General features: G+C 45.8%; 1 protein-coding gene across 2 annotated transcripts; it reads left to right on the top strand.

The window, feature by feature from the left end:
• Window positions 1-5,588: 5,588 nt before the first annotated feature.
• Window positions 5,589-22,728, top strand: Zscan5b (zinc finger and SCAN domain containing 5B). 2 transcript variants are annotated; one of them, NM_133204.2, is made up of 6 exons: window positions 5,589-5,647; window positions 7,897-8,070; window positions 13,383-13,849; window positions 14,648-14,848; window positions 17,126-17,279; window positions 21,810-22,723. In NM_133204.2, exons 3-6 carry the CDS (start codon window positions 13,490-13,492, stop codon window positions 22,499-22,501), a joined length of 1,407 nt encoding a protein of 468 aa, NP_573467.2. In that variant the 5' UTR covers window positions 5,589-5,647; window positions 7,897-8,070; window positions 13,383-13,489; the 3' UTR covers window positions 22,502-22,723. The 2 variants fall into 2 exon arrangements, with proteins under 2 accessions (NP_573467.2, XP_006539636.1); XM_006539573.1 differs by lacking the exons at window positions 5,589-5,647; window positions 7,897-8,070 and adding an exon at window positions 9,761-9,770 and having other exon boundaries at window positions 21,810-22,728.
• The last annotated feature ends 1,600 nt before the right edge of the window (window positions 22,729-24,328 follow it).

Consider the following 24,328-nt stretch of genomic DNA (forward strand, 5'->3'; position numbering starts at 1 on the left):
CAGCTCCAGGGACCTAACACCCTGGCTTCCAAGGCACTTGTACTCAGGTGCTCATAGCTGCATGCAGACAACATAAAGATAGTTGTCATTGTGAGACCCCAACTCAGAGCGTTTCTCCCTGGGAGGTAAAGCCCCTGGACATTCCCCAAGCTTGTTTTCTCCAATCTCTGGGGATACAACCAGAAAGAAACTCGTTGCTCTCTATAGCCAGCAAAAAGCCTTTTTGTTTCTATACCTTACAACCAGAGATGCGATACTTGTAAAAAGACCTAGTCAGGTGCTTGCCTGGCTCCCTGTGCCAAGGACACGGAGATAAAAATTCACAAAGAAGAGCTATAACTCACTCCCCACTCCTCATGCTTTGTAATTTTACCAAGGACACCCGGCAAAGAAGAGCTGTAGCCCAACTCCTCCCAATTCCTCAGCTAGCTGTTAAAAGCCCCCTACTGTTACCGCTCGGGGTGAACTCTCCTGCCCTGCACCTCAGAAGGAGTTTGTCCTCAGCTAGCTGATAAAAAAGCCTCTTGCAGTTTGCATCAGGTGTGGTTTTTTTCTCAAGTCATTGGGGTGCCGGCCAGCTCTTCCCAGGACTTGAGTGGAGGCCCAGCTTCAGGGGTCTTACATCATTAAGGAACCTAAGAGTAATGTGAGGACTCTTGGGGAAGGTGTGTAATCATAGAACATTCTTACAATATAGTCTGGCTAACAGCATCCCCACCCCCGCTACCCCCCTTGCGCATGCCTGAGTGTGCACACAAGTGTGGAGGTCAGAAGACAGCTCTAGGGAGTTGATTCACTCCTTCCATCTTGTGAGTTCTAGGAATCAGCCTCAAGGTTACCAAACTTGGCTTGCTGAGCCATCTCACCTGCCCAAACTGGGATAATCCTCTGGGTTCCATCACAGTCTCAGTGGCCGTTTTGCTGCCATGAAAGGCTTGAAATTATGGTTGCTTCTTCCCTGGCCTAACATCAGAGGAGGCCATTTTGTGCTCCAGATCTTACAAGGCACTGAAGACCTCGGGGCCAGCCTCAGTACCAAGTGCCAGGCTCTGCCCATCCCTGCCCCCCATCCTGCTCCTAGCTCCGTCTGCATCTCCCCCCCCCCCCCAGCAGAACAGCTGAACAGGTTTCCTTAACCCCATGCTCCCCTACCCGTTCCTTTTCCAAACAGCTGGGCGGATGTGGGGCTGGGACTAGGGGTGGGAGAGGATTTCTCTGCAGCCACCATCTCCCGGGCCTTCATCTTCCGGTTGAGGAGCATCTCTGCTAGGCTAAGGTGGTGGTGGGTTGGAGTCTTGCGCAAACTGAAAACAGTGAGTTGCCCGGACTGAAATCCAAGGTGAAAATCCAAGGAAGAAAAGGGTGTGTCTGTTTGGAACACATGCTAAGTAAGCCAATACTCAGTCCCAACCAGAGAAGAGACCTCCTGCGGTGGGTTTGGAACGCCAAGCTTCCAAACTTAGTTGGTTACAGATGTTAAACCCAGCTAAAAGGTGAGAAAATTGTCTAGCAGGTGTGGATGGGCCTATCCTTGTTTAGTAAGTGTGGACTCTGGGTTTGATCTCCAGCTAAAGTCAGGTGTGTGGTGCACCCGTATCGGGCAGCTCACAACAGCCTGTGACTCCATCTCCAGGGGATCTGGTGTCCTCTCCTGGCTTCCACGGGCAGCATCACTCAGGTGTACAAGCTCACATACATACACATAATTAAAATAAATAAATAAAAATAAAATCTTAAATTACTATGATACCCTTCTTTCTTCCTTTTTTCATGATACAAGCTCTGTGTCTCTGTCTGTCTGTCATCTCTTCTCTTTTGTTTTTCTCTTGGACTGCTCTTTTAAAAATCTCAGAAATATAGGAGCAGGAGAGGTGGCTCAGTGGTTAAAAGCACTGGCTGCTCTTCCAGAGAACCCAGGTTCAATTCCCAGCACCCACATGGCAGCTGACAACCCTCTGTAACTGCAATCCTGGGGGATCTAACACCCTCTTCTGACCTTGTGTACCAGGCATGCTTGTTGTGCACATACACATGTGGCCCATATGTATAAAAGAAAGTTTTTTTAAAAATTAAAAATCTCAGAGAGGTATTGGAAATATGGCTCAGTTAAGAATACTGCTCTTCCAGAACACCCATGTGGTGGCTCACAACCACCTCATAGCTCCAGTTCCAAAGGTTCAGATACCTGGCCTTTATGGGTATATGTGTACTGTACAGACAAGCAAAGCACCCCTATACACAAAATAAAAATAGATTGACATTTAAATAAATAAAATCAGAGATACAACGGCCTGGTTATTGTATTCGTCTCCTTTTTAAATTATCATCATAGTCCTCGTCATTGTTATTACTTTGAGATAGGATCTCATGTAGGCCAGGCTGCCCCCAAAATTGCTATGTGATCAAGAATACTTTGAATTTCTAAGCCTCCTGCATCCATCTGTTAAAGTACTGTTGTTGTGATTATAAAAAGATAAAGAAATATTAAAATATGTTCTATGGGGGTGTGGTGAGGTACAGGGGAAGGGGATGTCTCCACGGGCACATGTCAAGGCACCCCTTCCCCCTGAGGGACCAGTCACACGATGGTATAGCATAGAATAGAGCTTATTCAGGGCATGGGGAGGGGAGTTAAGAGAGTAGTAGAGGCAGAGAAAGGCAGAGAGAAGGAGAGAGGCCAGCCATGACCACTTGGAGAGAGAGAGGAAGGGAAGGGGGAGAGAGGGCAAGAGTAAGAGAGGCAAGAGTAAGAGAGGAGGGGTCAAGCAGCCCCTTTTATAGTGGGCCAGGCCTACCTGGCTGTTGCTAGGTAACTGTGGGGAGGAGCATACCTGGCTGTTGCCAGGTAACTGTGGGAGTGGAGTCCAGACAGGATACCAACAACTATGAAATATTTCTTAGTAATAAAAGATAGAGGGGGGAAACATTCATAAAGTGTTTCATATTTATTTTTTCATTTTCAACACAACACAGAATACTCCCCAGACCCCAGTCATTTCACTTGGTGCAATTCCTTCTCCAGCAACCAGGCTTGCAGAAGGTACAAGCTGGGTATCCCCTGTTGCAACTCAGTGTGGGTTCCGTGTGCCTGAGGGAAGAGGTTATGTCCCACGAGTTGAGAGTTCTGTCCCCCAAGACTTCGCCTCTTCAGATGCCATTTCACTTGCAAGCCTCTGTGCCTTCTGAATACTTGAGCATAAACTGGGGTGTCCCCCATCTCCTCCCTGGGTTCTGTGAAGTTGTACAAGTGACTCCCAGACATCAGGGAAACACTCTTGCTGGCGTGTTTAAAGGATATTACAGAGGATAGAGTAAAAGGATAAATAGGAAAAGATACAGGGCTGTTGAGCCCCCATACCCTCTGTGTACCGCTCTCTCCACGACTTCAACATCCTGGAGGTAGCAGGTCTCTGTTTCCCTAAATTCTTAGAAACAGTTATTTCCGGGATTGGAGAAGTGGTCCAGAGGACCCAGGTTTGGTTGCCAGCACCTTCATGATGCCTCACAAACATCTATAACTCCAATTCTACTTACAGATATGTAGGCAAAAGAACTCATACCCTTGAAATAAAAATAAACTTAAAAAAAAAAAAAAAAAAAAAAACGTACTGAAGGGCCCCTGAATGGCTCAGTGTGTAAAGGAGCTTGCGGAAACCGGTTCACTGGAATCAGACCCCTGCTGTGCACCTGAATACATGCTCCTACCCCACAACACACACAAGATAAATAAACAAAATGTAATTAAAAACTTAAAAGAAACATCTATTCCAAAACAAAACATTCTAAGACACATTTATAGGAAAACAAAGTCACACAAAACAAACAAACAAAACCAAAACAAAACAAAAAACAAAAACGAAGGCAAAAGCAAAGCCGGGCAGTAGCGGCTCACACCTTTAATCCCAGCATTCCAGAGGTAGAGGCAGGCAGAGCTCTGCGTTCAAGACCAGCCTGGTTTACAGAGTTCCAGGATTGCAAGGGCCACACAGAGAAACACTATTTCCAAAAAACAAACAAACCAAAACCAAAACCAAACCAAAAAAGGCAAGAGTCTTAGTGTTCAAGTGCTGTGAAGAGACACCAGGACCAAGACAACTCTTACAGAAGAAAGCACTTAACTGGGAGTTTGCTCAAAGTTTCAGAAATGTAGTTCATTATCATGGCAGGGGGCATGCAGATCTAGTCCCTGGCCAGAGAATTGGGCATACCTACTCATTCATTTTATTTATTATTATTTTTAACTCTTTATTATTTTATATAGCCCTGACTGTCCTGCTACATGCTCTGTAGACCAGGATGGCTTCAAACTACAGACATCTGCCTACCTCTGCCTCCTGAGTGATGGGATTAAAGGTGTGCCCCACTATTGCCCAGCTAAATTTTTTAAAAATATTTTTCATTAATTTTTTTTTTTTACAAATTTCCTACGTGTACACAACACACTTTGGTCATATCCTCCCCTATTCCTCACCGTAACTTGTCCCCGAGATTAAACTCTGTAATCATCTTCATATATTCTTGGCAAATGTTTTATCTCTGAGGCACACTGTCAATGGCCCAAGGCTTTATTTATTTATTTAGCAAGGGTCTGATGTAGCCCAGGCTGGTCCCAAACTTCCTATATAGCTATAAATGACTTTAAAGGTTTATTTGTTTATTTTATGTATATGAGTACACTCGCTGTCTCAGACACACCAGCAGAAGGCCTTGGATCCCATTACAGATCCACAATGTGGTTGCTGGGAATTGAACTCAGGACCTCTGAAAGAGCAGCCAGTGTTCTTAACCACTGTGCCATCTCTCCAGCCCCCCCTATAAATGACTAAACTTCTGATCCTCCTACCTGGGATTGCAGGTGTTTGTCACCACACCCGGTTTTATACAATGCTAAAACCAGACTCTCTCAGCCCCCTTGAATGCTAAGTCATATACTCTGACATCTGAAATGTATCCCCAGCTGACGCAGACAAAAACATTTTTTTGTTTTTCTTAAGCTTTATTTATTTATTAATTATATGCAAATATACTGTAGCTATCTTCAGACACTCCAGAAGAGGAATCAAGTGGTTGCTGGGACTTGAACTCAGGACCTCCAGAAGAGGAGTCAGTGCTCTTACCTGCTGAGCCATCTCATCAGCTCTTGTTTTGTTTTTCGAGACAGGGTTTCTCTGTGTAGCTCTGGCTGTCCTGGAACTCACTTTGTAGACCAGGCTGGCCTCTGAACTCAGAAATCCGCCTGCCTCTACCTCCCAAGTGCTGGGAGTGTGTGTGCCACCACCACCCAGCTAATTATTTGTTTATTCATTTTTTAAAAGTTTTGAGATGGCATCTCATTGAATTTGCTCAGCTGGCCTTATACTCAGAAGCCCAGGCAAGTCTTGAATTTACAATCCTCCAGCCTCAGCCTCCCCAGTAGCCCGTATCATGACCACGCCCTGGTAATTTAATAAACTTATCCCCTCCCTCTGTCAGTCCTACCATAAATCTATTCGCCGGGTTCTAAAATGACATCCAATCTCTGGGCAGACTAGTAACCGGAAGACAGTTCCGATGCTCCCTATATAAGCGATGGATGCCGCTGTCGCTCCAAGCACTTTGCAGAGAGATCTGGGAAGACACGAGACTGCGGGCTAGCAGGACTAGCAAGGTAAATTAACCAGGGAGGAAGGCGGGTTAATGCTAGCAAAGCTGTGTGTTCTGATGCAGACACAATGCTCTCTCAAGATTTAACTGTTCAGTAAGGCACGTTGGACCTGAGGCATGGTGAGTTTCAGCCAGGCAAAGCCGCATGGCGTGGTGTGGTGTTCTCATGACAAACAGAAAGAAACTCCTGTGTCCTTTTTGATGAACATCTGTCTTTCTTTCTTGGTAATAACCATGTTGCTCTTTCAGACTCTATATCTCGACGCTGGGCTAGGCTGGGTCACGTGGTTGCATGTTTGAATTTGTTTTTATTTTATTTTGCTCGAGGTAGTCTAGTTCTATAACTCTATCCTGGAACTCCATCCTCCTGCCTTAAGGCTCAAGAGCAGGAAGCAGGAACCCTCAAGTCCAGCTTTTTTTCTTTTCTTTTCTTTTCTTTTTTTTTTTTTTTTTTTGGTTTTTTGAGACAGGGTTTCTCTCTGTAGCCCTGGCTGTCCTGGAACTCACTTTATAGACCAGGCTGGCCTCGAACTCAGAAATCTGCCTGCCTCTGCCTCTCAAGTGCTGGGCTTAAAAGCGTGCGCCACCATGCCCGGCTAGCATTACTCTTAATTAACACCAGCCTTGGGGATAAAGAACGCAAGAGTTCATTGTGGAGCCGCTTACCCAGAATCCCAGCTTTCAGGAGGAGGTGGATCGATGAAGCAGATGCTTGCTATAGTTTAAGGCCAAACCCAACAACCAGATGAGTTGTAAGCCAGCCTAGACTATACAGCCCAACCCTATCTCAAGACGAAAAATAAAAACAAAAACCCCAAACCATTTTTGGAACAAGTTCAAATCAATGATGAAACTAGTTCTTGGTTAAAAATCAAATTCCAAGCCCGGCAGTGGCGGCTCGTGCCTTTAATCCGAGCACTTGGGAGTTCGAGACCAGCCTGGTCTACAGAGTGAGTTCCAGTACAGCCAGGGCTACACAGAGAAACCCTGTCTCGGAAAAAAAAATTCTAATTCCTAGCTGGGTGGTGGTGGCATACTCTTTTACCCACCCTTGCCCTAAGGAGGTAGAGGTAGGTGGATCATTTGAGTTCAAAGCCAGCCTGATCTACAGAAGGAATTCCAGGACAGTCAAAGCTACACAGTAGAAATAAATAAACATCAATTCCTGAAGGTGGCACACACCTTTAATCCCAGCACTCTGGAGGCAGAGGCAGGGAGATTTCTGAGTTCGAGGCCAGCCTGGTCTACAAAGTGAGTTCCAAGACAGCCAGGGTTACACAGAGAAACCCTGTCTCATTTAAATGTAAAATATTTAAATGTATTAGATTTTTAACACCATATGAGCAAGTGGAGGATGAAGTGGTTATTTTTTGTTTGTTTGTGGGTTTTTCTTCTTTTTAATTTATTTTTGTAGAGCTGGGACTATAACAAAGATTCTAGGCAAGCACCCTACTAACTGAGCTATGTCTCCAACTTTCTCTCTCTCTCTCTCTCTCTCTCTCTCTCTCTCTCTCTCTCTCTCTCTCTCTGACAGAGACAGGGTATTTCATCTTTCTGTGTAGCCCAGGCTGGCCTAGGACACACAGATCTAACATGCCTCTGCCTCCAAAGTGCTGGGATTTAAGGCTACAATTAGCTGCAGTTTTATTTTATCATCTCAATTATTAAAATAAAAAGGTTACGTCAAGTACTGGGAACACAGACAGGAAGATCTCTGAGTTTGAGGCCAGCCAGAGCTATACAGAAACGCTGTCTAAAGTTTTTTTGTTCTGTAGAGATAGCTCAGCAGTTAAGAGCACTGGCTGCTCTTTTAGAGAACTCAGATTCAAATTCTAACACCCACAAGGAAGTTCACAATTGCCTACAACTCTCAGGGTCTCTAAGGCCCTGGGTATTAGGCACAGAGACAAACATGCATATAAAACATATAAATAAAAATTAAAAATACGTATAAAACATCCACACACATTAAAGTTATTATCATTATTGTTTTGCCAGGCACAGTGGCACATGCCTTTAATCCCAGCACTTGTGAGCAATCATGCGCATCTCTGGGTTCAAGGCCAGCATGGTCTATATAGAGACCTTGCTGACCTTGTCTGTCACAGTGATCCTGGTGCTACAGGTGTGAGCTACCACCTGTAGTTTTTGGTTCCTTGGTTTGTTTTAGTCTCCTGTAATTCTTGTCTCATTTATACAGCTAGTACTTTTAAGTTGTAATTATTTTATAATTAAATATAAATGTCTTTCTAGCAACTGTAAGACCCCTGAAGCTTGGCCTCCGCTCAAGTCCCAGGATAAGCCGGCCATCACCCCAAAGACTCGAGAGAAAACCACACCTGATGCAAACTGCAAGAGGTTTTATTATCAGCTAGCTGAGGACAAACTCCTTCCATGGTGCAGGGCAGGGGAGTTCGACCCTGATCGGTAACAGTAGGGGGCTTTTAACAGCTAGCTGAGGAATTGAGAGGAATTGGGAGGAGTTGGGAGGAGTTGGGAGGAGTTGGGAGGAGAGTTCTTCTCTGTCTGGATGTCCTTGGTAAAATTACAGTTATCACATCTCTGGCTGTAAGGCTCAGAAACAAAAAGGCTTTTTGCTGGCTATAGAGAACCAAGAGCTTCTTTCTGGCTGTATTTTTAGAGATCAGGGAAAACAAGCTTGGGGAACGTCCAGGGGCTTTACCTTCCAGGGAGAAACGCTCTAAGTCGGGGTCCCACATTCCCCACTCCTTCTAGTACATAGTTCTAATCTTAGAACTAGGAAAATTAAACCTCTGGCCCAGCTGTCAAATAAAGCCAACATGAGGTCGTAGCTTTAGGATTTGTAACTTTGAGAGCCTTAGAAGCCCCTCAAATGATACTAGAGAGTCTCTCGTCAGTGGTAAGAGGGATGGAGGAGGTTCCTGTGCAGTGCCTGGTGAGTGTGAGCAGGGCCAGGCCAGTGGGCCCTCAGCGGGGCCAGAAGGGGGAGCTTGTCAGAAGCACCAGGTAGGGTCCATTCCATCTGGGTTCAAGGTTGTCGGAACAGTGGCACCAGACCAGGACAGGATCCTTTATTTGAAATTTATGTGGCACTGCGGTGGTTCCTGGTTCCTACTTTTTTTGTTTTGTTTTGTTTTCCAGCAATTCTCAGGCGTCTTTTCTGACCAGTTCTAGGGCCTTCAAGCAAGCTAGCAGGGGTTGGGGAAAAGTTACATCAGGGTCAAACATTTTCCCTGCTTTTGTTAAGGGGGGCGGTCCCCCACGGAGGAGTTCAAAAGGTGTAAAGTTTAAATTTCCCTGGGGTGTTCCGTACCCAGAATAAGGCAAAGGGAAGGAGAGCTGTCCAATCCCCCCCCCCCCCCCCCCCCCCGGTCTCTAAAGTCAATTTAGTCAAGGTTTCTTTTAATGTTCTATTCATCCTCTCTGCCTGTCTTGAACTCTGGGGTCTATAAGCACAATGTAACTTTCAATTGATCTCCAATTATCTGGCTAACCCTTGGCTTACCTGGGCAATGAAGGAGGGGCCATTGTCTGACGAAAGTACCTTAGGGATGCCAAATCTTGGGAAATTTTCCTCTAATATCTTCCTTGCCATGACATTGGCAGTCTCCTTCTTAGTGGGGAAGGCTTTGACTCACCCTGAAAAAAGTGTCTATAAAAACTAATAGATATTTATTACCATACTTGGCTGGTTTAACTTTAGTAAAATCTACTTTCCAGTATGCCCCTGGCCGGTCATCTCTTAGCCGCCTTTCGGGTGTGTTTTTGTGGTGCCTGGCATTGGTGAGGGCACAGGCTTGGCATTTATTAACAATCTCCTGGGCAACGTCGGACAGTTTTATAACATAGTAGTTTGAGCTCTTGACAATTTCTTTGAGCTTCTTAGTTCCCAAGTGCGTGAGCCGGTATAGATTGGCTGCATATGGTTGTCCTTCTTTGGTGGGCAGGACCGAGCGACCATCTTGGGTCTTAGCCACTCCCTGGGAAGTATACCCACATATCTCAGGTATTTTGTCTATTAGTTCCTGATCTTCTGGGGTGTAGTCAAAGCCTGTGTCTATGAGTTCATAATGGTCCTTAAGTTCTTTATTTTTCTCTCTAGCTATGAGGATCATAGCTCTTAGGGCCACCTGTTTGGCAGCCAGGTCAGCCATCTGATTTCTCTTCGCTATGGCATCATGGCCTTTCTGGTGACCAGGGCAATGTATGATGGCCAGTTTTTTTGGCAAGTGTATGGCTTCTAATAGGCTCAAATTTTCTTCTTTATTTTTAATATCTTTCCCAGCAAATGTGAGTAACCCCCTTTGCCTATAGATTGCCCCATGTATGTGAGCGGTGGCGAAAGTATACCTGCTGTCTGTGTAGATATTGATGTTCTTCTCTTCTGCCAGCCGCAAGGCTTGAGTGAGTGTGATTAGCTCTGATCTCTGGGCTGTCGTCCCTTCAGGCAAGCTGCTGGCCCAGATGGTTTGTTTTCCATTGACCACTGTTGCCCTCTCTTTTCCCTTACTTTCAACCAAAAAGCTGTTATTATCCGTGTACCAGTTGGGGCAGCCTGACCATGGCTGGTCAGTGAGGTCTTTCCTAGTTCCTGTTTCTTCTGCCAGGATGTCCATACATCGGTGCACTGGTAGGGAGTCATTGGTTTCTGGCAGCAAGGTGGCAGGATTCAGGATAGCAGGGGGTGCAAACTGCACTCTCTCAGTCAGTAAGAGGCTCTGATAATGGGTCATGTGAGCATTAGTCATCTAGCGATCAGGCAGTTGTCTAATGATGTTTTCTAAGGCATGGGGGCTACTACTATAGTTTGTTGACCTAGAGTCAGTTTGTTAGCATCTTTGCGAAGTAGTGCCACAGCAGTGATAGCTTTTAAGCAAGAAGGCCATCCACTGGCCACTGGGTCTAATTTCTTTTGACAAGTAGGCCACAGGTCGTTTCTATGGCCCCAGAGCTTGGGTCAGGGACCCCTCTCACTATTCCTGCTCTTTCATCTATATAGAGAGTGAAAGGCTTGGTCAGGTCCAGCAGGGCTAGGGCCTGGTGTACTAAGTAAGGCTTTTTTTTTTTAAATCTCTTTAAAGGCCTCCTGGTGTATGGGGGTCCATGAGAAAGTCTCAGTCTCTTTAGTAAGGGGGTAGAGTAGGGCTGCCAGGGTGGCAAAGCCTGGCTTTTTAACTGGTAGCAATGGAGTATTCCAGGAAGACTGACAAGGGACCAAAACACCTAGTTTTAAGAGCCTTTGAATGTGAGGTCTGATGCCCTCTCAGGCCTCTTTTTTCATGGGGTATTGTTGTACCCTGATAGGAGTCGCACCAGTTTTTAGCGTCACAACGATGGGGGGCACCCTCTTTGCCTCTCCCATACCCCTAGGATATCTCTGTAACCAGGTCCCTTCTAGTACTTTTCTCGATGGGGCTTGAGGCTCATGTGATTTATATTCTTCTTTTAATTTTAAAGCTAAAATTATAGAGATAGGGGCTTGCTAAAAGATTGAAGTTCCTTCTGAAGAGAAGCTTATTTGGGCTTTTAATTTTGATAGTAAGTCTCTCCCCAACAATGAGGTGGGGCATTCAGGAATGACGAGGAAGGAATGAGTTACTTGGCTTTTTCCCAAGTCAACTTCCCTATCAGTGGTCCAAGAGTATGGTTTCTGACCAGTAGCCCCGATTACTATGGTTTTCTTGTTCCTCAATTCCTCCAGTGGCTCTTTCAGGACTGAAAACCCTGCTCCGGTATCAACAAGGAAATCTATGGGGGTCCCCTTTATAGTTAGGGTTACTCTAGGCTCGGGGAGGGGGGTCCGAGCCCTGTCTCTTTTAGTCATCATCTTCTGGGGTAAGGACCTTGGGCGGTCTGATGTCTGTCTTTTTCTGGGAGCAGTCTCTTGCCCAGTGTCCCTTTTCTTTATAGTATGCACATTGGTCCTTATCTAGAGGTGGTCGTGAAGGTCCTCTGGAGTTTTGAGGTCTTCTCGGCCCTGTGTTGCCCAGGTACCTTGTCTGCCTACTCTCTCCACCTTTTCTATAAATTTCCTTATCACCTGCGAATGCAGCCAAAACCCTAGTTAAATTTCTTTCTAGCCTTCTATCTCGTCTACTTTCTCTTTTTTCAGCCTCTCTCTTTTTTCTTTCTTTTTTTTTCTTTTTCAGTCTCTCTCTTATGGTACACTTTCTCTGCCTCCTTAACCAGATCTTGCAAAGATAATGTTTGTAGACTCTCTAGACGCTGTAACCTTCTCCTAATGTCAGAAGCAGACTGCCCAATGAAAGCCATGGCTACTGCCGCCTGCTGGCCCTCTGACGTAGGGTCAGAATGTAGGCCACTTGATCTGGTTGAGACTCCGCTCCCTTCTGCATAACAACACGTTTAACGGCAGAAATCACAATGAAATCAAGAGTGCCCTCTGGTGGCCAACCAACATCAAAAGCTGGCCATTCCGTAGAGCAGAAAGTTCTCCAAAATCTCTTTCTGACATCTACAGACAGGTTGTGAGCCCTAGTCTTAATTTCAGTCCAATGCTCAAGAGGCAGTCCAAGGAGAGTGCTAATAGTCTGTCCCATCGTCAGAGTCACATACAGGGAAACAACAATATATACACACAAAAAGATTACAATAACCGAGACCAGGACCCAGTCAGACAGCCAAGTGAGCACACACTCACTTGGCACCTAGTAACAGAAACAGATGGCCGAGTGAGCACACTCTCACTTGGCACCCCGATGGGAGATCTCCAGGCGTCTCTGGAGCTCCCTCAGACCTCCTAGGACGTCTCCCATGGTGGCAGCTGGTTACTCCTGACACATCTGTCAGTAACCCTCCCTTCCATCCTGGACAGGGAGTTCGTTGCTCTCATGAACGCAGATGACTGCAAACCGAGAATACCAAATTCAAAGACATAGACATAGACAGGATCCTACCTCCAAGCGGCGTCTCTGAGAATTGGGGTAGGCCACAAATCCCGGCAGACAAGCCCCCACGCGTAAGACCCCCGAAGCTGGGCCTCTGCTCAAGTCCTGGGATGATCTGGCCAGCACCCCAAAGACTCGAGAGAAAACCACACCTGATGCAAACTGCAAGAGGTTTTATTATCAGCTAGCTGAGGACAAACTCCTTCCATGGTGCAGGGCAGGGGAATTCGACCCTGAGCGGTAACAGTAGGGGGCTTTTAACAGCTAGCTTAGGACTGAGAGGAGTTGGGAGGAGAGTTCTTCTCTGCCTGGATGTCCTTGGTAAAATTACAATTATCGCATTTCTGGCTGTAAGGCTCAGAAACAAAAAGGCTTTTTGCTGGCTGTAGAGAACAAAGAGCTTCTTTCTGGCTGCATTTTTAGAGAACAGGGAAAACAAGTTTGGGGAATGTCCAGGGGCTTTACCTTCCAGGGAGAAATGCTCTAAGTCGGGGTCTCACACAATCTTTGTGTTAAAATTTCAGACAAGTACCAAGTTTTAAGCTATAAATACTTACAAAGTAATTTAGATCTAATTTATATAATTAAAATTTTTCCCCATTAAATTTTTTCCTTTTTCTGTTTTGTTGAGACAGAGTTCTCTGTAGCTCTGGCTGTCTTGGAACTCATTCCGTGTAGACAGGGCAGGCCTCTGCCTCATAAGCACCCCAGATTTAAGGGTGTGTGCCACCACTCCCAGCAGCAATTTTGTATGTTCCTAACAATATGTACGGGGGGTATGTTTATAAGGAATCGTGAAATCTAGGCGACAACAGAATTAAACTAATCCACTTTTTTCTTGCCTCCCAGGTGTCTGGACCAACATCAAACCTATCTCTGTGGCAAAATGGGTAGGCCAGTTTACACAGGGGTCACTTCAGACCTTTCCTAGACCAAGGGGGATATTTCCCACAGATATGGCTACGAATGTGCCGCCAGATAGCCCTGTCAGGTCAGGGCAATCAGTATCACTGATATCCCAGGTAAAACATGGAGAAAGGCAAAACTACAACCCCGAGTTTTGGCACGTGAAGTTCCGAGGTTTCAGTCCCTCTGAAGGGTCCAACTGGATCCAGGACCTGAGGAGCATCTCTGAGCTCTGCTATCAGTGGCTGAGGCCGGACCTGAACAGCAAGGAGGAGATCCTAGATCAGCTGGTGCTGGAGCAGTTCCTAATTTGCATGCCACCAGAGCAGCAGGCCTTAGTGAAGGAGAGCGGAGTGAAGAGCTGCAAAGACCTGGAAAAGCTGCTGAGGGACAGGAAACGCCACAACTGGGTAAGCAGAGCCTCAGCTATGTCCTCTGGGAAGGACGGACAGCTGTGGGGGACCCGGGAGCAGAACCTGTAGAGGATCTTGCCCTTAACCAGTGGCTCTCGAGGGGAGAGTTTTGCTTCCCAAGAGATAAACGGCAATGTCTTGGGGGCTTTTATGGATTTATTTCGTCTTTGTGAAGGTCACACAGAAACTATTTAGTAGCCAAGGGATTGTATAGATCAGAAACAGTGCAAACTAACAGGCCAATGACCAGTTCACAGAGTCAAAAGCACACAAACTCTGGGGTGTTTTTGTTTTTGTTTTTGACAGTTTTGAGCTTCGATGTTGGTGCTGGGAATTGAATCCAGGTGTTCTGGATAGCAGCCTGTGCTCTTAATCTCTGAGCTATCTCTCTTTGTTGTTGTTGTTTTTAATCTGCATGTACCTCATGATGCCCTTGGAGGCCAGAGGAGGACATCAGGTCCCCTTGGAACTAGAGTTGCAGTTATGAGGCACCATGTTGGTGCAGGTCAGTGAACCTGAACAGTGAACAAGGAGCAGTGGGTACTCCTAATCTTTCCAACTTTGCTGCCCCAGACTCCGTTTATTGAGACAGGGTCTAAGGTAGCTCAGGCTGGTCTCCAACTCACTTGTAGCTGAGTATGACCTTGTGGACCAACCCATGCTCAGGAAGATAGATTTGCAAGTAAGTAAGCCTAGCTGGGCTGCTAAATCAGAACAGAAGTGAGAGTGCTTGCTGGGAAAACTATATCCAGGCTCTTACATGGGGTCTGATCCTGACTCCCTTTCTTCCCACAGTCCATAATCTACTCCCAAGGACAGGCACACCTCCTTCGGCATCCCAGCGTTGGGAAGGCTGAAGCCGCAGAGGATAAATGGGGACATACGGACTTCTCCCAGGAGCACCTATCAAATGAGAGCGAGGAGTCTCTCAATAGAGGCCAGGCCAGCCGGGAGCTACAGAACCTCTCTGAGACCGAAGAGCCATCCACCAGCCAGGTGAATGTATATCACTGTCTCTGGGGGTGATTTGAGAGAAGGAGCTAGAAGATGGGAGTTTTGAGAGATTTGCTAAGGGCTGGGGTTGGCCACACTGACCATAGATGTATATATCCCATGCTTAGACATTGCTGTGCAGAATGAAGACCCACCTGCCTGCCTACTCCTTAAAGCTCAGCATTTAGAGCAGGCATGGCAGTGCAAGCCTTTAATCTTAGCTCTGAGGCAGAATGTGACAAGTATCTCTTGAGTTCAAGGCCAACTAGGGCTACACAGTGACCCTGTCCTCAACAATAACTGTGATGCCACCATCAACATAAACTGATAAAGCATAGTGCTACCCTGTACTCAAAGCCACTTGGAAAGCTAAGGTATCAGGCTTGAGGCCAGTCTGGGCTACACAGAGTTCAGAGACAGCCTGGGCAACTTATCAAGAACCTGTTTCAGACAGACAGACAGAAAGACAGACAGACAGACAGACAAAAAAGTCAAAGGGGCAGCAGGATGGCCAGAGGTAGACCGGGCATGCCTAGAATCCACCAGTGGGGAAGCGGGTGTGATTCTCAGAGAGTGCTTGCCTGCACAAAGCTCTAGTACCACAAACCAGTGAACAAGCAAAGAAAATTAAAAAAAAAAAAAAAAAGCTAGAATATTCCGCCTGATTGGATGTGAGGACTAAAGCCATGGTGAGTGGAAGGAAGGTGGTGGTTCACTCTCTGGCAGTCTTTCAGGGCTGGAAGCCACTAGAAAAGTTGACGTTTTCACCCTCTATTCTTCTGCTAAACCGCTCCAGATTCATACCCTTATCCCAGCCCCACAACTTCCTGCCCCTCTTTGAAAACTAACCTCCCTGCCCCTGAATCTAGTTTGTGCTACTCATACAGCCCTGGGTATAAGGCCACTTGCTGGAGTGAGGTGGACCTACCAGTGACCACAAAAACCCAAAGCCATCAACTGTCCATAAGCTCCTCCTTTAGGGGTGGGGACTCCTGAACTCTGCCTACTCCTTGCTGGAACGGTGATTAGCTGGATGTCATACAGGTAGCCTCTGTAATGTAAGTTCAAGAATTCAGCAGTCCAGTCCTGTCCAAAAAACTTGGCTTTATTCCTGTCACTAACGTCTCCACTCCCTTCCCCCAGACCTTTCTCCCTCCCCACCCCCACCCCACTCAGAATCTTTTTGCTCTGTTTTTTCAAGACAGGGTTTCTCTGTAGCCCTGGCTGGCCTGGAACTTGCTCTGTAGACTAGGTTGGCTTCTAACTGGAGATCTGCCTACCTCTGCCTCCTGACTGCTAGGATTAAAGGTGTGGGACACTACAACTGGCTAAGAGTTTTTGTTAACGGTGTCTATCACTGTCATTTCAAAGCCCACAATATGTATCAGAGGAGAGCCCTCCCCCCATCAGAATCATTCCATTTCCTCTTATATTGTCCTATTATATGTGTGGGTATTTTTCTTACATGTGTATCTGTACACCATGTGTGTGCCTGGTGCCTTGATGGGGGGGGGTGAGAAGAGAGTGTTAGACCCCTTGGAACTGGACTTATACAGGTGGCTCTGAGGCTCCTTGTGGGTGCAAACCCAGATCCTCAAGAGCAGTCAGTGATCTTAATCTCCGAGCCGTATCATCTCTAGTCCCACTAGCCCTAAATCTTAGTACTGCCACGGTCGAAAGGCAATTTGCTTGTAGAGTCAAGGGCAGGGAGGAATGTGTGATTGTGAGATTTAGAGGTATGGTAATTAGTTACACATTAATGACACATGTATGTAGAGACTATGTATTGTATGGATGCGTCACCTCTCAATCAAAAACCCCTATGGACTATAGGAGAGGGTGGAACTGAAGGTGGGACATCCAGGAGGCAGAAGGAGTTCTGGGATAGAGCCAGGTGAGGAAGAGCTTCCTGGGAAGATGAGAGAGACCCATGGTACCTGAGCACAGGTAACCGCCACATGGCAGTGTAGATGAAAATACATGAGATAATTTAAGTTATGACTTAGTCAGAGAATAACCTAGCTGTGTGGCCGAGGTATTTGTAAATATTACTTGGGGGAGCATGGGTTGGGAGGAAGAACCAGGACATAACTTCTACACATGTACAAAGAAGAGAATATTCGTTTATGTGGGATAATAGGGTGGGCTCTAGAAATATGAATGTTCCCACAACTCTGGAAAAAAGTGAGTGTAGTGCGCCGATCCAGACAGCTTTCTGTGCTCCATCTCTCCGTGGAACAAACACACAACCATGATTGTTCTTAATTGTCCTCTGTCAAGGAAGAGGGCATTTTGCTGGGAGTGATTCCTGAGAGGAGACAGCCAGACTACCTGAGACCTGAGATGAGCCCAGGGAGTGACTCAGTTCCTGACTTGGAAGAGGCAGAGGCATCTGTGTTTGTTGGTCAGGACCCTCTTCCAGCCCTGGGTCCCGGTGAGTTCAAGGTGGGGACTTACTGGATACTTATGAATTACCCTTGTCTGACACTCTTGGGAAGTTGGCGGGATGTTCCCAGCCAACACCAGAGTTGAGTTTGGACAAGTCTGGTATGGTAGGAATGGTCTTTTTATTATTCCTTTGCATACACTGTTTTTTTCCACTAATTTATTTGTTCACTTTATACCCGAATTGCAGCTCCCTCCCCTCCTCCCAGTTCCCCCTCACACAACTCTTTACTCATCCCCATCTCTGTCATCTCTGAGAAGGCTGGGTGCCAACCCACCCTGGTCCCTCAAATCAATTCTCTTCAGGACAAGACAGTTAGGGGAATGGGATCCACAGGCAGGGAACAGATTCAGTGACAGCCCCCATCCAAGTTGGGAGACTCCCACGAAGACCAAGGTGTACATCAGATGTACAGGGTTCAGTTTGGTCCACGCTGTTGATCTTCCTGTGGAGTCTCTATCCCTTTTGGATTCCTCAATCTTTTCCCGAACTCATCTAAACAACTCCCCAAGCTCTCCCTAATGTTTGGCTGTGGGTCTCTGCATGTTTCAGTCAGCCGCTGAGTGGAGCCTCTCAGAGAACAGTTAATAGTGTCAGGGTTTGGTTCTTGCCCATGGAATGGATCTCCAGTTGGGCCAGTCATTGGTTGGCCAGTCCCTCCATCTCTGTTCCATTTTGTCCCTGTACTTGTAGGCAGGACATATGTTGGGGTTTAAGGTTTTGTGTCTGGGTTGGTGTCTTTATCCCTCCACTGGAAGTCCTGCGTGGCTATACAGGAGGTGGCCACCTCAGGTCCCATATCCTCCACTGCTAGGAATCTCAGCTGGAGTCATACCCATAGACTCTGGAGCCTCCATATCTCAGACCTCTAGCATGTCCTAGAGACCCCTCCTTCCCCTGCTGATTTCTGTTCACTCTCCTGGCCCTCTCTCCTCAGTTCTCCCTACACTTGATTCCTACTCCCTTCCCCTCCCTCCCTCTCCCACGTAGTAACCTCCTTCCATCCCCCTCCGGAGTCTTATTTTATTTCCTCTTCTGAGTGAGATTCAAGCATTTCCCCTTGGGCCCTCCTTGTTATTTAGCTTCTTTGAGTTTGGATTATAGCCTGGGTATCCTGAATTTTATGGCTAATATCCACTTATCAATGAGTACATACCATGTATGTTCTTTAGGTCTGGGTTACCTCACTCAGGATGATATTTTCTAGTTCCATCCATTTGCCTGAAAATTTCATGATGTCCTTGTTTTTAATTGCTGAATAGTATCCGATTGTGTAAATGAACTACATTTTCTTTACCCATTCTTCAGTTAAAGGACATCTGGACTGCTTCCAGTTTGTGGCTATTATAAATAAAGCTGCTATGAACACAGCACATGCCCTTGTGGTATGGTGGAGCATCTTTTTATGTCCAGGAATGGTACAGCTGGGTCTTGCGGTAGATCTATTCCCAAACTGACAAGTTGATTTCCAAAGTGGTTGTTGTACAAATTTGCAATCTCACCAGCAATGGAGGTCTAGTCCTCTTGCTCCACATCCTCACCAGCATGCACTGCTTGTTGTTGAGTTTTTTATTTTAGCCATTCTGATGTATGTAAAATGAAATCTCAGGGTAGTTTTGATTTGCATTTCCTCGGTGACTAAGGATGTTGAATATTTCTTTAAGCGTTTCTAGGCCATTAGAGATCCCTCTGAGAATTCTCTGTTTAGCTCTGTACTTCTCTCTCTCTATTTTTTTTTTTACGATTTATTTTATGTATATGAGCACACCATTGCTCTCTTCAGGCACATCAGAAGAGGGCATCAGATCCCATTACAGATGGCTATGAGCCATCCTGTGGTTGCTGGGAGTTGAACTCAGGACTTTCAGAAGAGTAGTCAGTGCTCTTAACTGCTGAGCCATCTCTCCAGCCCATGTACTCCATTTTTAATTGGGTTATTTGGTTTGCTTATGTGTTCCTACCAAGGCATTCAAGGCTATTTTCCACGCTCTTATTTAATGTATCCAGTTTTATGTTGAGGTCTTTTGATCTACTTGGACTTGAGTTTTGTGCTGGCTGATAAATATGAATATTTGCATTCTTCTACATGCAGACATCCAATTAGACCAGCACCATTTGTTGATCCTTCCTTCCTTCCTTCCTTTCTTTCTTCCATTGTATGGTTTTGGGCTTCTTTGTCAACTCAAGTGTCCATAAGTGTGAGGCTTTATTTCTGGATCTTCAATTGTGTTCCATTGATCAGCCTGTTTTAATGCCAATATCATGTAGTTTTTATTACCTTTGTTCTGTAGTGCAGTTTGAGGTCAGGAATGGTGATACCTCCAAAACCTCCTTAATTATACAGGATTCTTTTTAGCCATCCTGGGTTTTTTAGTTTCCCTTATGAAGTTGAGAATTCTTTCAAGGTTTGTAAAAGAATTGTGTTGAAATTTTGATGGGGATTGAATTGAATCTGTAGATTGCTTTTGGTAAGATGGCCAATTTTTACTATCTTGATCCTATCTATCCATGAGCATGGGAGATCTTTCCATCTTTTGCTATCTGAAGTTCTTGTCATACAGGTCTTTCACTTGCTTGGTTAGAGTCACACCAATGTATTTTATGTTATTTGTGACTATTGTGAAGGGTGTTGTTTCCCTAATTTCTTGCTCAGCCCATTTATCATTTATAAAGAAAGGCCCCTGGTTTTTTGGGGTGTGTGTGTGGGGTGTGTGTGTGGTATGTGTGTGTGTGTGTGGTTAATTTTGAATTCATTCACTTTGCTGACAGTCTTTATCAGGATTAGGAGTTCTCTCATAGAAGTTTTGGGTCACTTATGTATACTATCAGATCATCTTTGACCAGCAATGCCTTGGTGGCTCCCTTTCCAATTTGTATCCCCTTGATCTCATTTAGCTGTCTTATTGCTCTGGCTAGGACTTGAAGTAATATATTGAAGAGATGGGGAGAGAGTGGGCAACCTTGTCCTGTCACTGACTTTAGTGGAACTGCTTTAAGTTCCTCTCCATTTAATTTGATGTTGGCTATTGGCTTGCTGTATATTGTGCATTTTGTTGTTGTTGTTGTTTGGTTTTTTTTTTTTTTTTTTTGGTTTTTTGAGACAGGGTTTTTCTGTAGCCCTGGCTGTCCTGGAACTCACTCTGTAGACCAGGCTGGCCTCAAACTCAGAAATCCGCCTGCCTCTGCCTCCCGAGTGCTGGGATTAAAGGCGTGTGCCACCACGCCCGGCTTTTTGGGTGTGTGTGTGTTTGTTTTTTTGAGACAGGGTTTCTCTGTATAGCCCTGGCTGTCCTGGAACTCACTCTGTAGACCAGGCTAGCCTTGAACTCAGAGATACGCCTGCCTCTGCCTCCCAAGTGCTGGGATTAAAGGTGTGCGCCACCACTGCCGGGCTTTTTGTTTGTTTGTTTTTTGTTTTTTGTTTTTTTATTTTTATTTATTTATTTATTTATTTATTTATTTATTTTTAAACAGGACCCAACCTGGGCCACCATTTCTTTCTTTCGTTCTTTTTTTTTTTTTAAGATTTATTTATTTAGTATGTATAAGTACACTGTAGCTGTCTTCAGACACCGCAGAAGAGGGAGTCAGATCTTGTTATGGATGGTTGTGAGCCACCATGTGGTTGCTGGGATTTGAACTCAGGACCTTCAGAAGAGCAGTCAGTGCTCTTAACTGCTGAGCCATCTCTCCAGCCCCGTTTTTTGTTTTTTAAATGTTTAGGTATGATGTGCCTTGAATCTCTGATCTCTCCAAGATTTTTAACATGAAGGGGTGTTGAATTTTGTCAAAGGCTTTTTCAGCATCTAATGAGATGATCATGTGGTTTTTCTTTCAGTTTGTTTATATGGTGGGTTAGGGTGTGTGTGTGTGTGTGTGTGTGTGTGTGTGTGTGTGTGTGTGTGTGTGCTGAACCACCCATGCAACTCAGCCCTGTCAGATATGCCCCAGATGGACCTGACTGGTGAGGGATTAATAGTGGTTATGTAGTCCAAGCTGGTTGTTCCTGGTGTAGTCCACCCAGAAGGGGCCTGCCAGGCTCCTCATGACAGCAGGGAAAGACCAGAGCCAGACAATAGAAGCCAGGGGACTAATGCATCTCACCTCTTCTGACTGTGCCCCAGGCGGACTCCCTGGCAAGGGATTGGTGGGACAGGTTTCAAGCTGGTTGCTCCTGGGGCCCCTGTAGGTCTCCACAGGGAAGCAAGACACTCTTCAGTCCCACAAGGCTCCTCCAGACAGCAGAATGAGCCGAGTGCAAGACAATGGAGGTCAGTGTACTGTGTGCAACTCACCTCTGCCTGCTGTGCCTCTGTTGGACCAAACTGGTGAGCAGAATGGTCCTTAAGTACTGTATGTCTCAGTGGGTAAAGTGGGCAGGAAAGAATCAACCCCAAAATTATCCTCTGAACTCCACATTCTTAGGCTAGTATATCCTTCCATAATCAAATAAGTGTAACACTTTTTTTTTGAGACAGCATTTCATATTTTAAATTTTGTATGTGGAATCTCTTCCAGCTGGTTCTCTTGGAGTAAAGGGTGCCGTGCAGCCCCAAGAAGACACTGTTGTGGATGCTGTACCATCGTTCACCCATATTCTGGAAAGAGATCTAGCCTTGAACAGAGATCTTCAGAGTCTTTCTGGTTTCAACTTACCCACTTCCCAAGGAGTGGCGTCCTATATGGGCAATACAGAAGATGGGCTAGAGGCTGCTAATCCCGAGCCTGCTAACCCACAGCCTGAGAAGCAAGTTGACAGTCTTGCTGGCCAGGCTCGGTTTCAGTGTACTGAATGCAAGAAGAGCTTTCTTTACAAGTCCCGGTTTGACCTCCACCAGAGGTCACACACAGGAGAGAGACCCTTCAAGTGCATCTTGTGCAACAAGGCCTTTGTTCAGTCCTCCGACCTGAGAGTCCACCAGCGTGTCCACACAGGGGAGAAGCCTTACATGTGTGAAGTCTGTGGGATGGAGTTTGCCCATGGGTCCACCCTGCAGGGCCACAGTCGAGTCCACACGAAGGAGAAGCCTTTTGTGTGTAAGGATTGTGGGCAACGCTTCTGCCACAAGGGCAACCTCAATGTCCATTTCCGCATCCATTGCAACTTGAGACCCTATGTCTGTAAGAAGTGTAACAAGACTTTCCGACAGCAGGGGACTTGGAAGCGACACATGAAAACCCACCTGAGAAAGAGAAAGGTGTCTGAGTAATTCTGGATCCAGTTTTTTCCCCTAGAAAGACTGAGATTGAAGTCTTTTCTCAGAGAAATGGAGGTTGGGTTGCCCCTATTCTGAGAGTCTCATCCCTTCATGGTCATTGTATAGAGTATTCATTGGTGGTCTGTTTCACTATGCCCCCTGGGTTTTTATTTTTGAAATAGGGTTAGAACATGTATACTAAAAGTTAAATGTTTTAAATTAAATTTTCATTTAAGTTATTCATCTATTCATTGATTGACTTATTTACTTTGAGACAGGGTCTCTCTATGTAGCCCTGGCTATCCTGAAGCTCACTATGTAGACCAGTCTGGTCTCTAGATCAGAGATTCTCCTGTCTGCCTCTGGAACGCTGGGATTAAAGGAGCCAGGGCTTATTTGCCATTGTATGTGTTGCCTGTAATTTTAAAACAGGCTATGGCTCAGTGGTTAAGAGCACTGACTGCTCTTCCAGAGGTCCTGAGTTCTGGTGTGTCTGAAGACAGTGAAAGTGTACCCATACATACAATAAATAAAAATCTTAAGCAAAAACAAAAAACCCCACCCTATCTCCTTGGGCGGTGCTACAGCCCGCACTATGACCTCCTGGTTCCCCTAGCTCCAACTCGATCACAACCATCCCCCGTCCGCTGTCTGCACTCCAGCAGCCCCTCACGGATGGCTTTGCCAAGCCGCCAGTGCTGCCCGCTTTGTCCTCCTGCCTGCTTTGACTCTTCAAGTCCTTTTTCCACCTTTTCCCCTTCTCCCAGCAATTGGCTTCCACCTTTTTTATTGACACAATCAAGAGCCAATCAGGAAAACACCTCCCCCTACACGTGTGTATGGGTCTGTGTGGCGTGGCTCGTATGCACAGGTCAGGGAAAGTTGCGAGAGTTGGTTTTCTCCTTGCTCATTGTGGGTCCCTGGGATTAGGGGGTTGTCATGCTTGGTGCAGGTCGAGGACCTATAAAGTTAGTTAATTTAGGAACACAGTCACTGTCTTCCAGCTCAGCATGACCTTGAGCTCCTAATCCTCCCATCTCCCAAATTCGGGGCGGGGAAGAGGATACTGCAAGTGTGCACCCCTACACCCAGTTTTATGTGGTGCTGGAGACTGGACTCAGGGTTCAGTATACTAGCTAAGCACTATCAAAAATAGCTTTGCTTGCTTGCTTGCTTTCTTTCTTTCTTTCTTTCTTTCTTTCTTTCTTTCTTTCTTTCTTTCTTTCTTTCTTTCAAGATTAAAGATCTTGATGTGTACCTAGTCCTGGAACTATATATCCCAGTGTGGTCATGAGCCAGTTTTTAAAAAACTATTTCTATTTTATGTGCGTTGGTGTTTTGGCTACATAGTTCTGTATGATTTGTTCAGATCACCTGGAACAGGAGTTACGGACAATTGTGAGCTGCCATATGGGTGTTGGGAATTGAATCTGGGTCCTCTGGAAGAGCAGCCACTGCTCTTCACCACTAAGCCAGCTCTCCAGCCCCTTCTACCTCTATCTTAGTTTTGGGATTCCAGGGTTAAGCTGTCACCTCCACTGCATGGAGCTTAAAAAAATTTTTTTTTTTTTTTTTGAGATAGAATATCAGCTTTTTTCCCAGGCTAGCCTTGAACTTGCCGCCATCTTCCTGGCTTAGCCTCTGGAGTTCTGGGATTTGAGATTTTGAGATTTGAGCCAAGACATGCAGCTTTAAGTTTCATCTGTGAGTGCCTGTGTGTGTGTGTGTGTGTGTGTGTGTGTGTGTGTGTGTGTGTGTGTGTGTGTGTGTGAGAGAGAGAGAGAGAGAGAGAGAGAGAGAAAGAGAGAGAAACCATGTGTGGCTATTCTGGAAAATGTC

Source organism: Mus musculus, chromosome 7 (genome assembly GCF_000001635.26).
Source record: "Mus musculus strain C57BL/6J chromosome 7, GRCm38.p6 C57BL/6J".
NCBI classification, from domain to species: domain Eukaryota; kingdom Metazoa; phylum Chordata; class Mammalia; order Rodentia; family Muridae; genus Mus; species Mus musculus.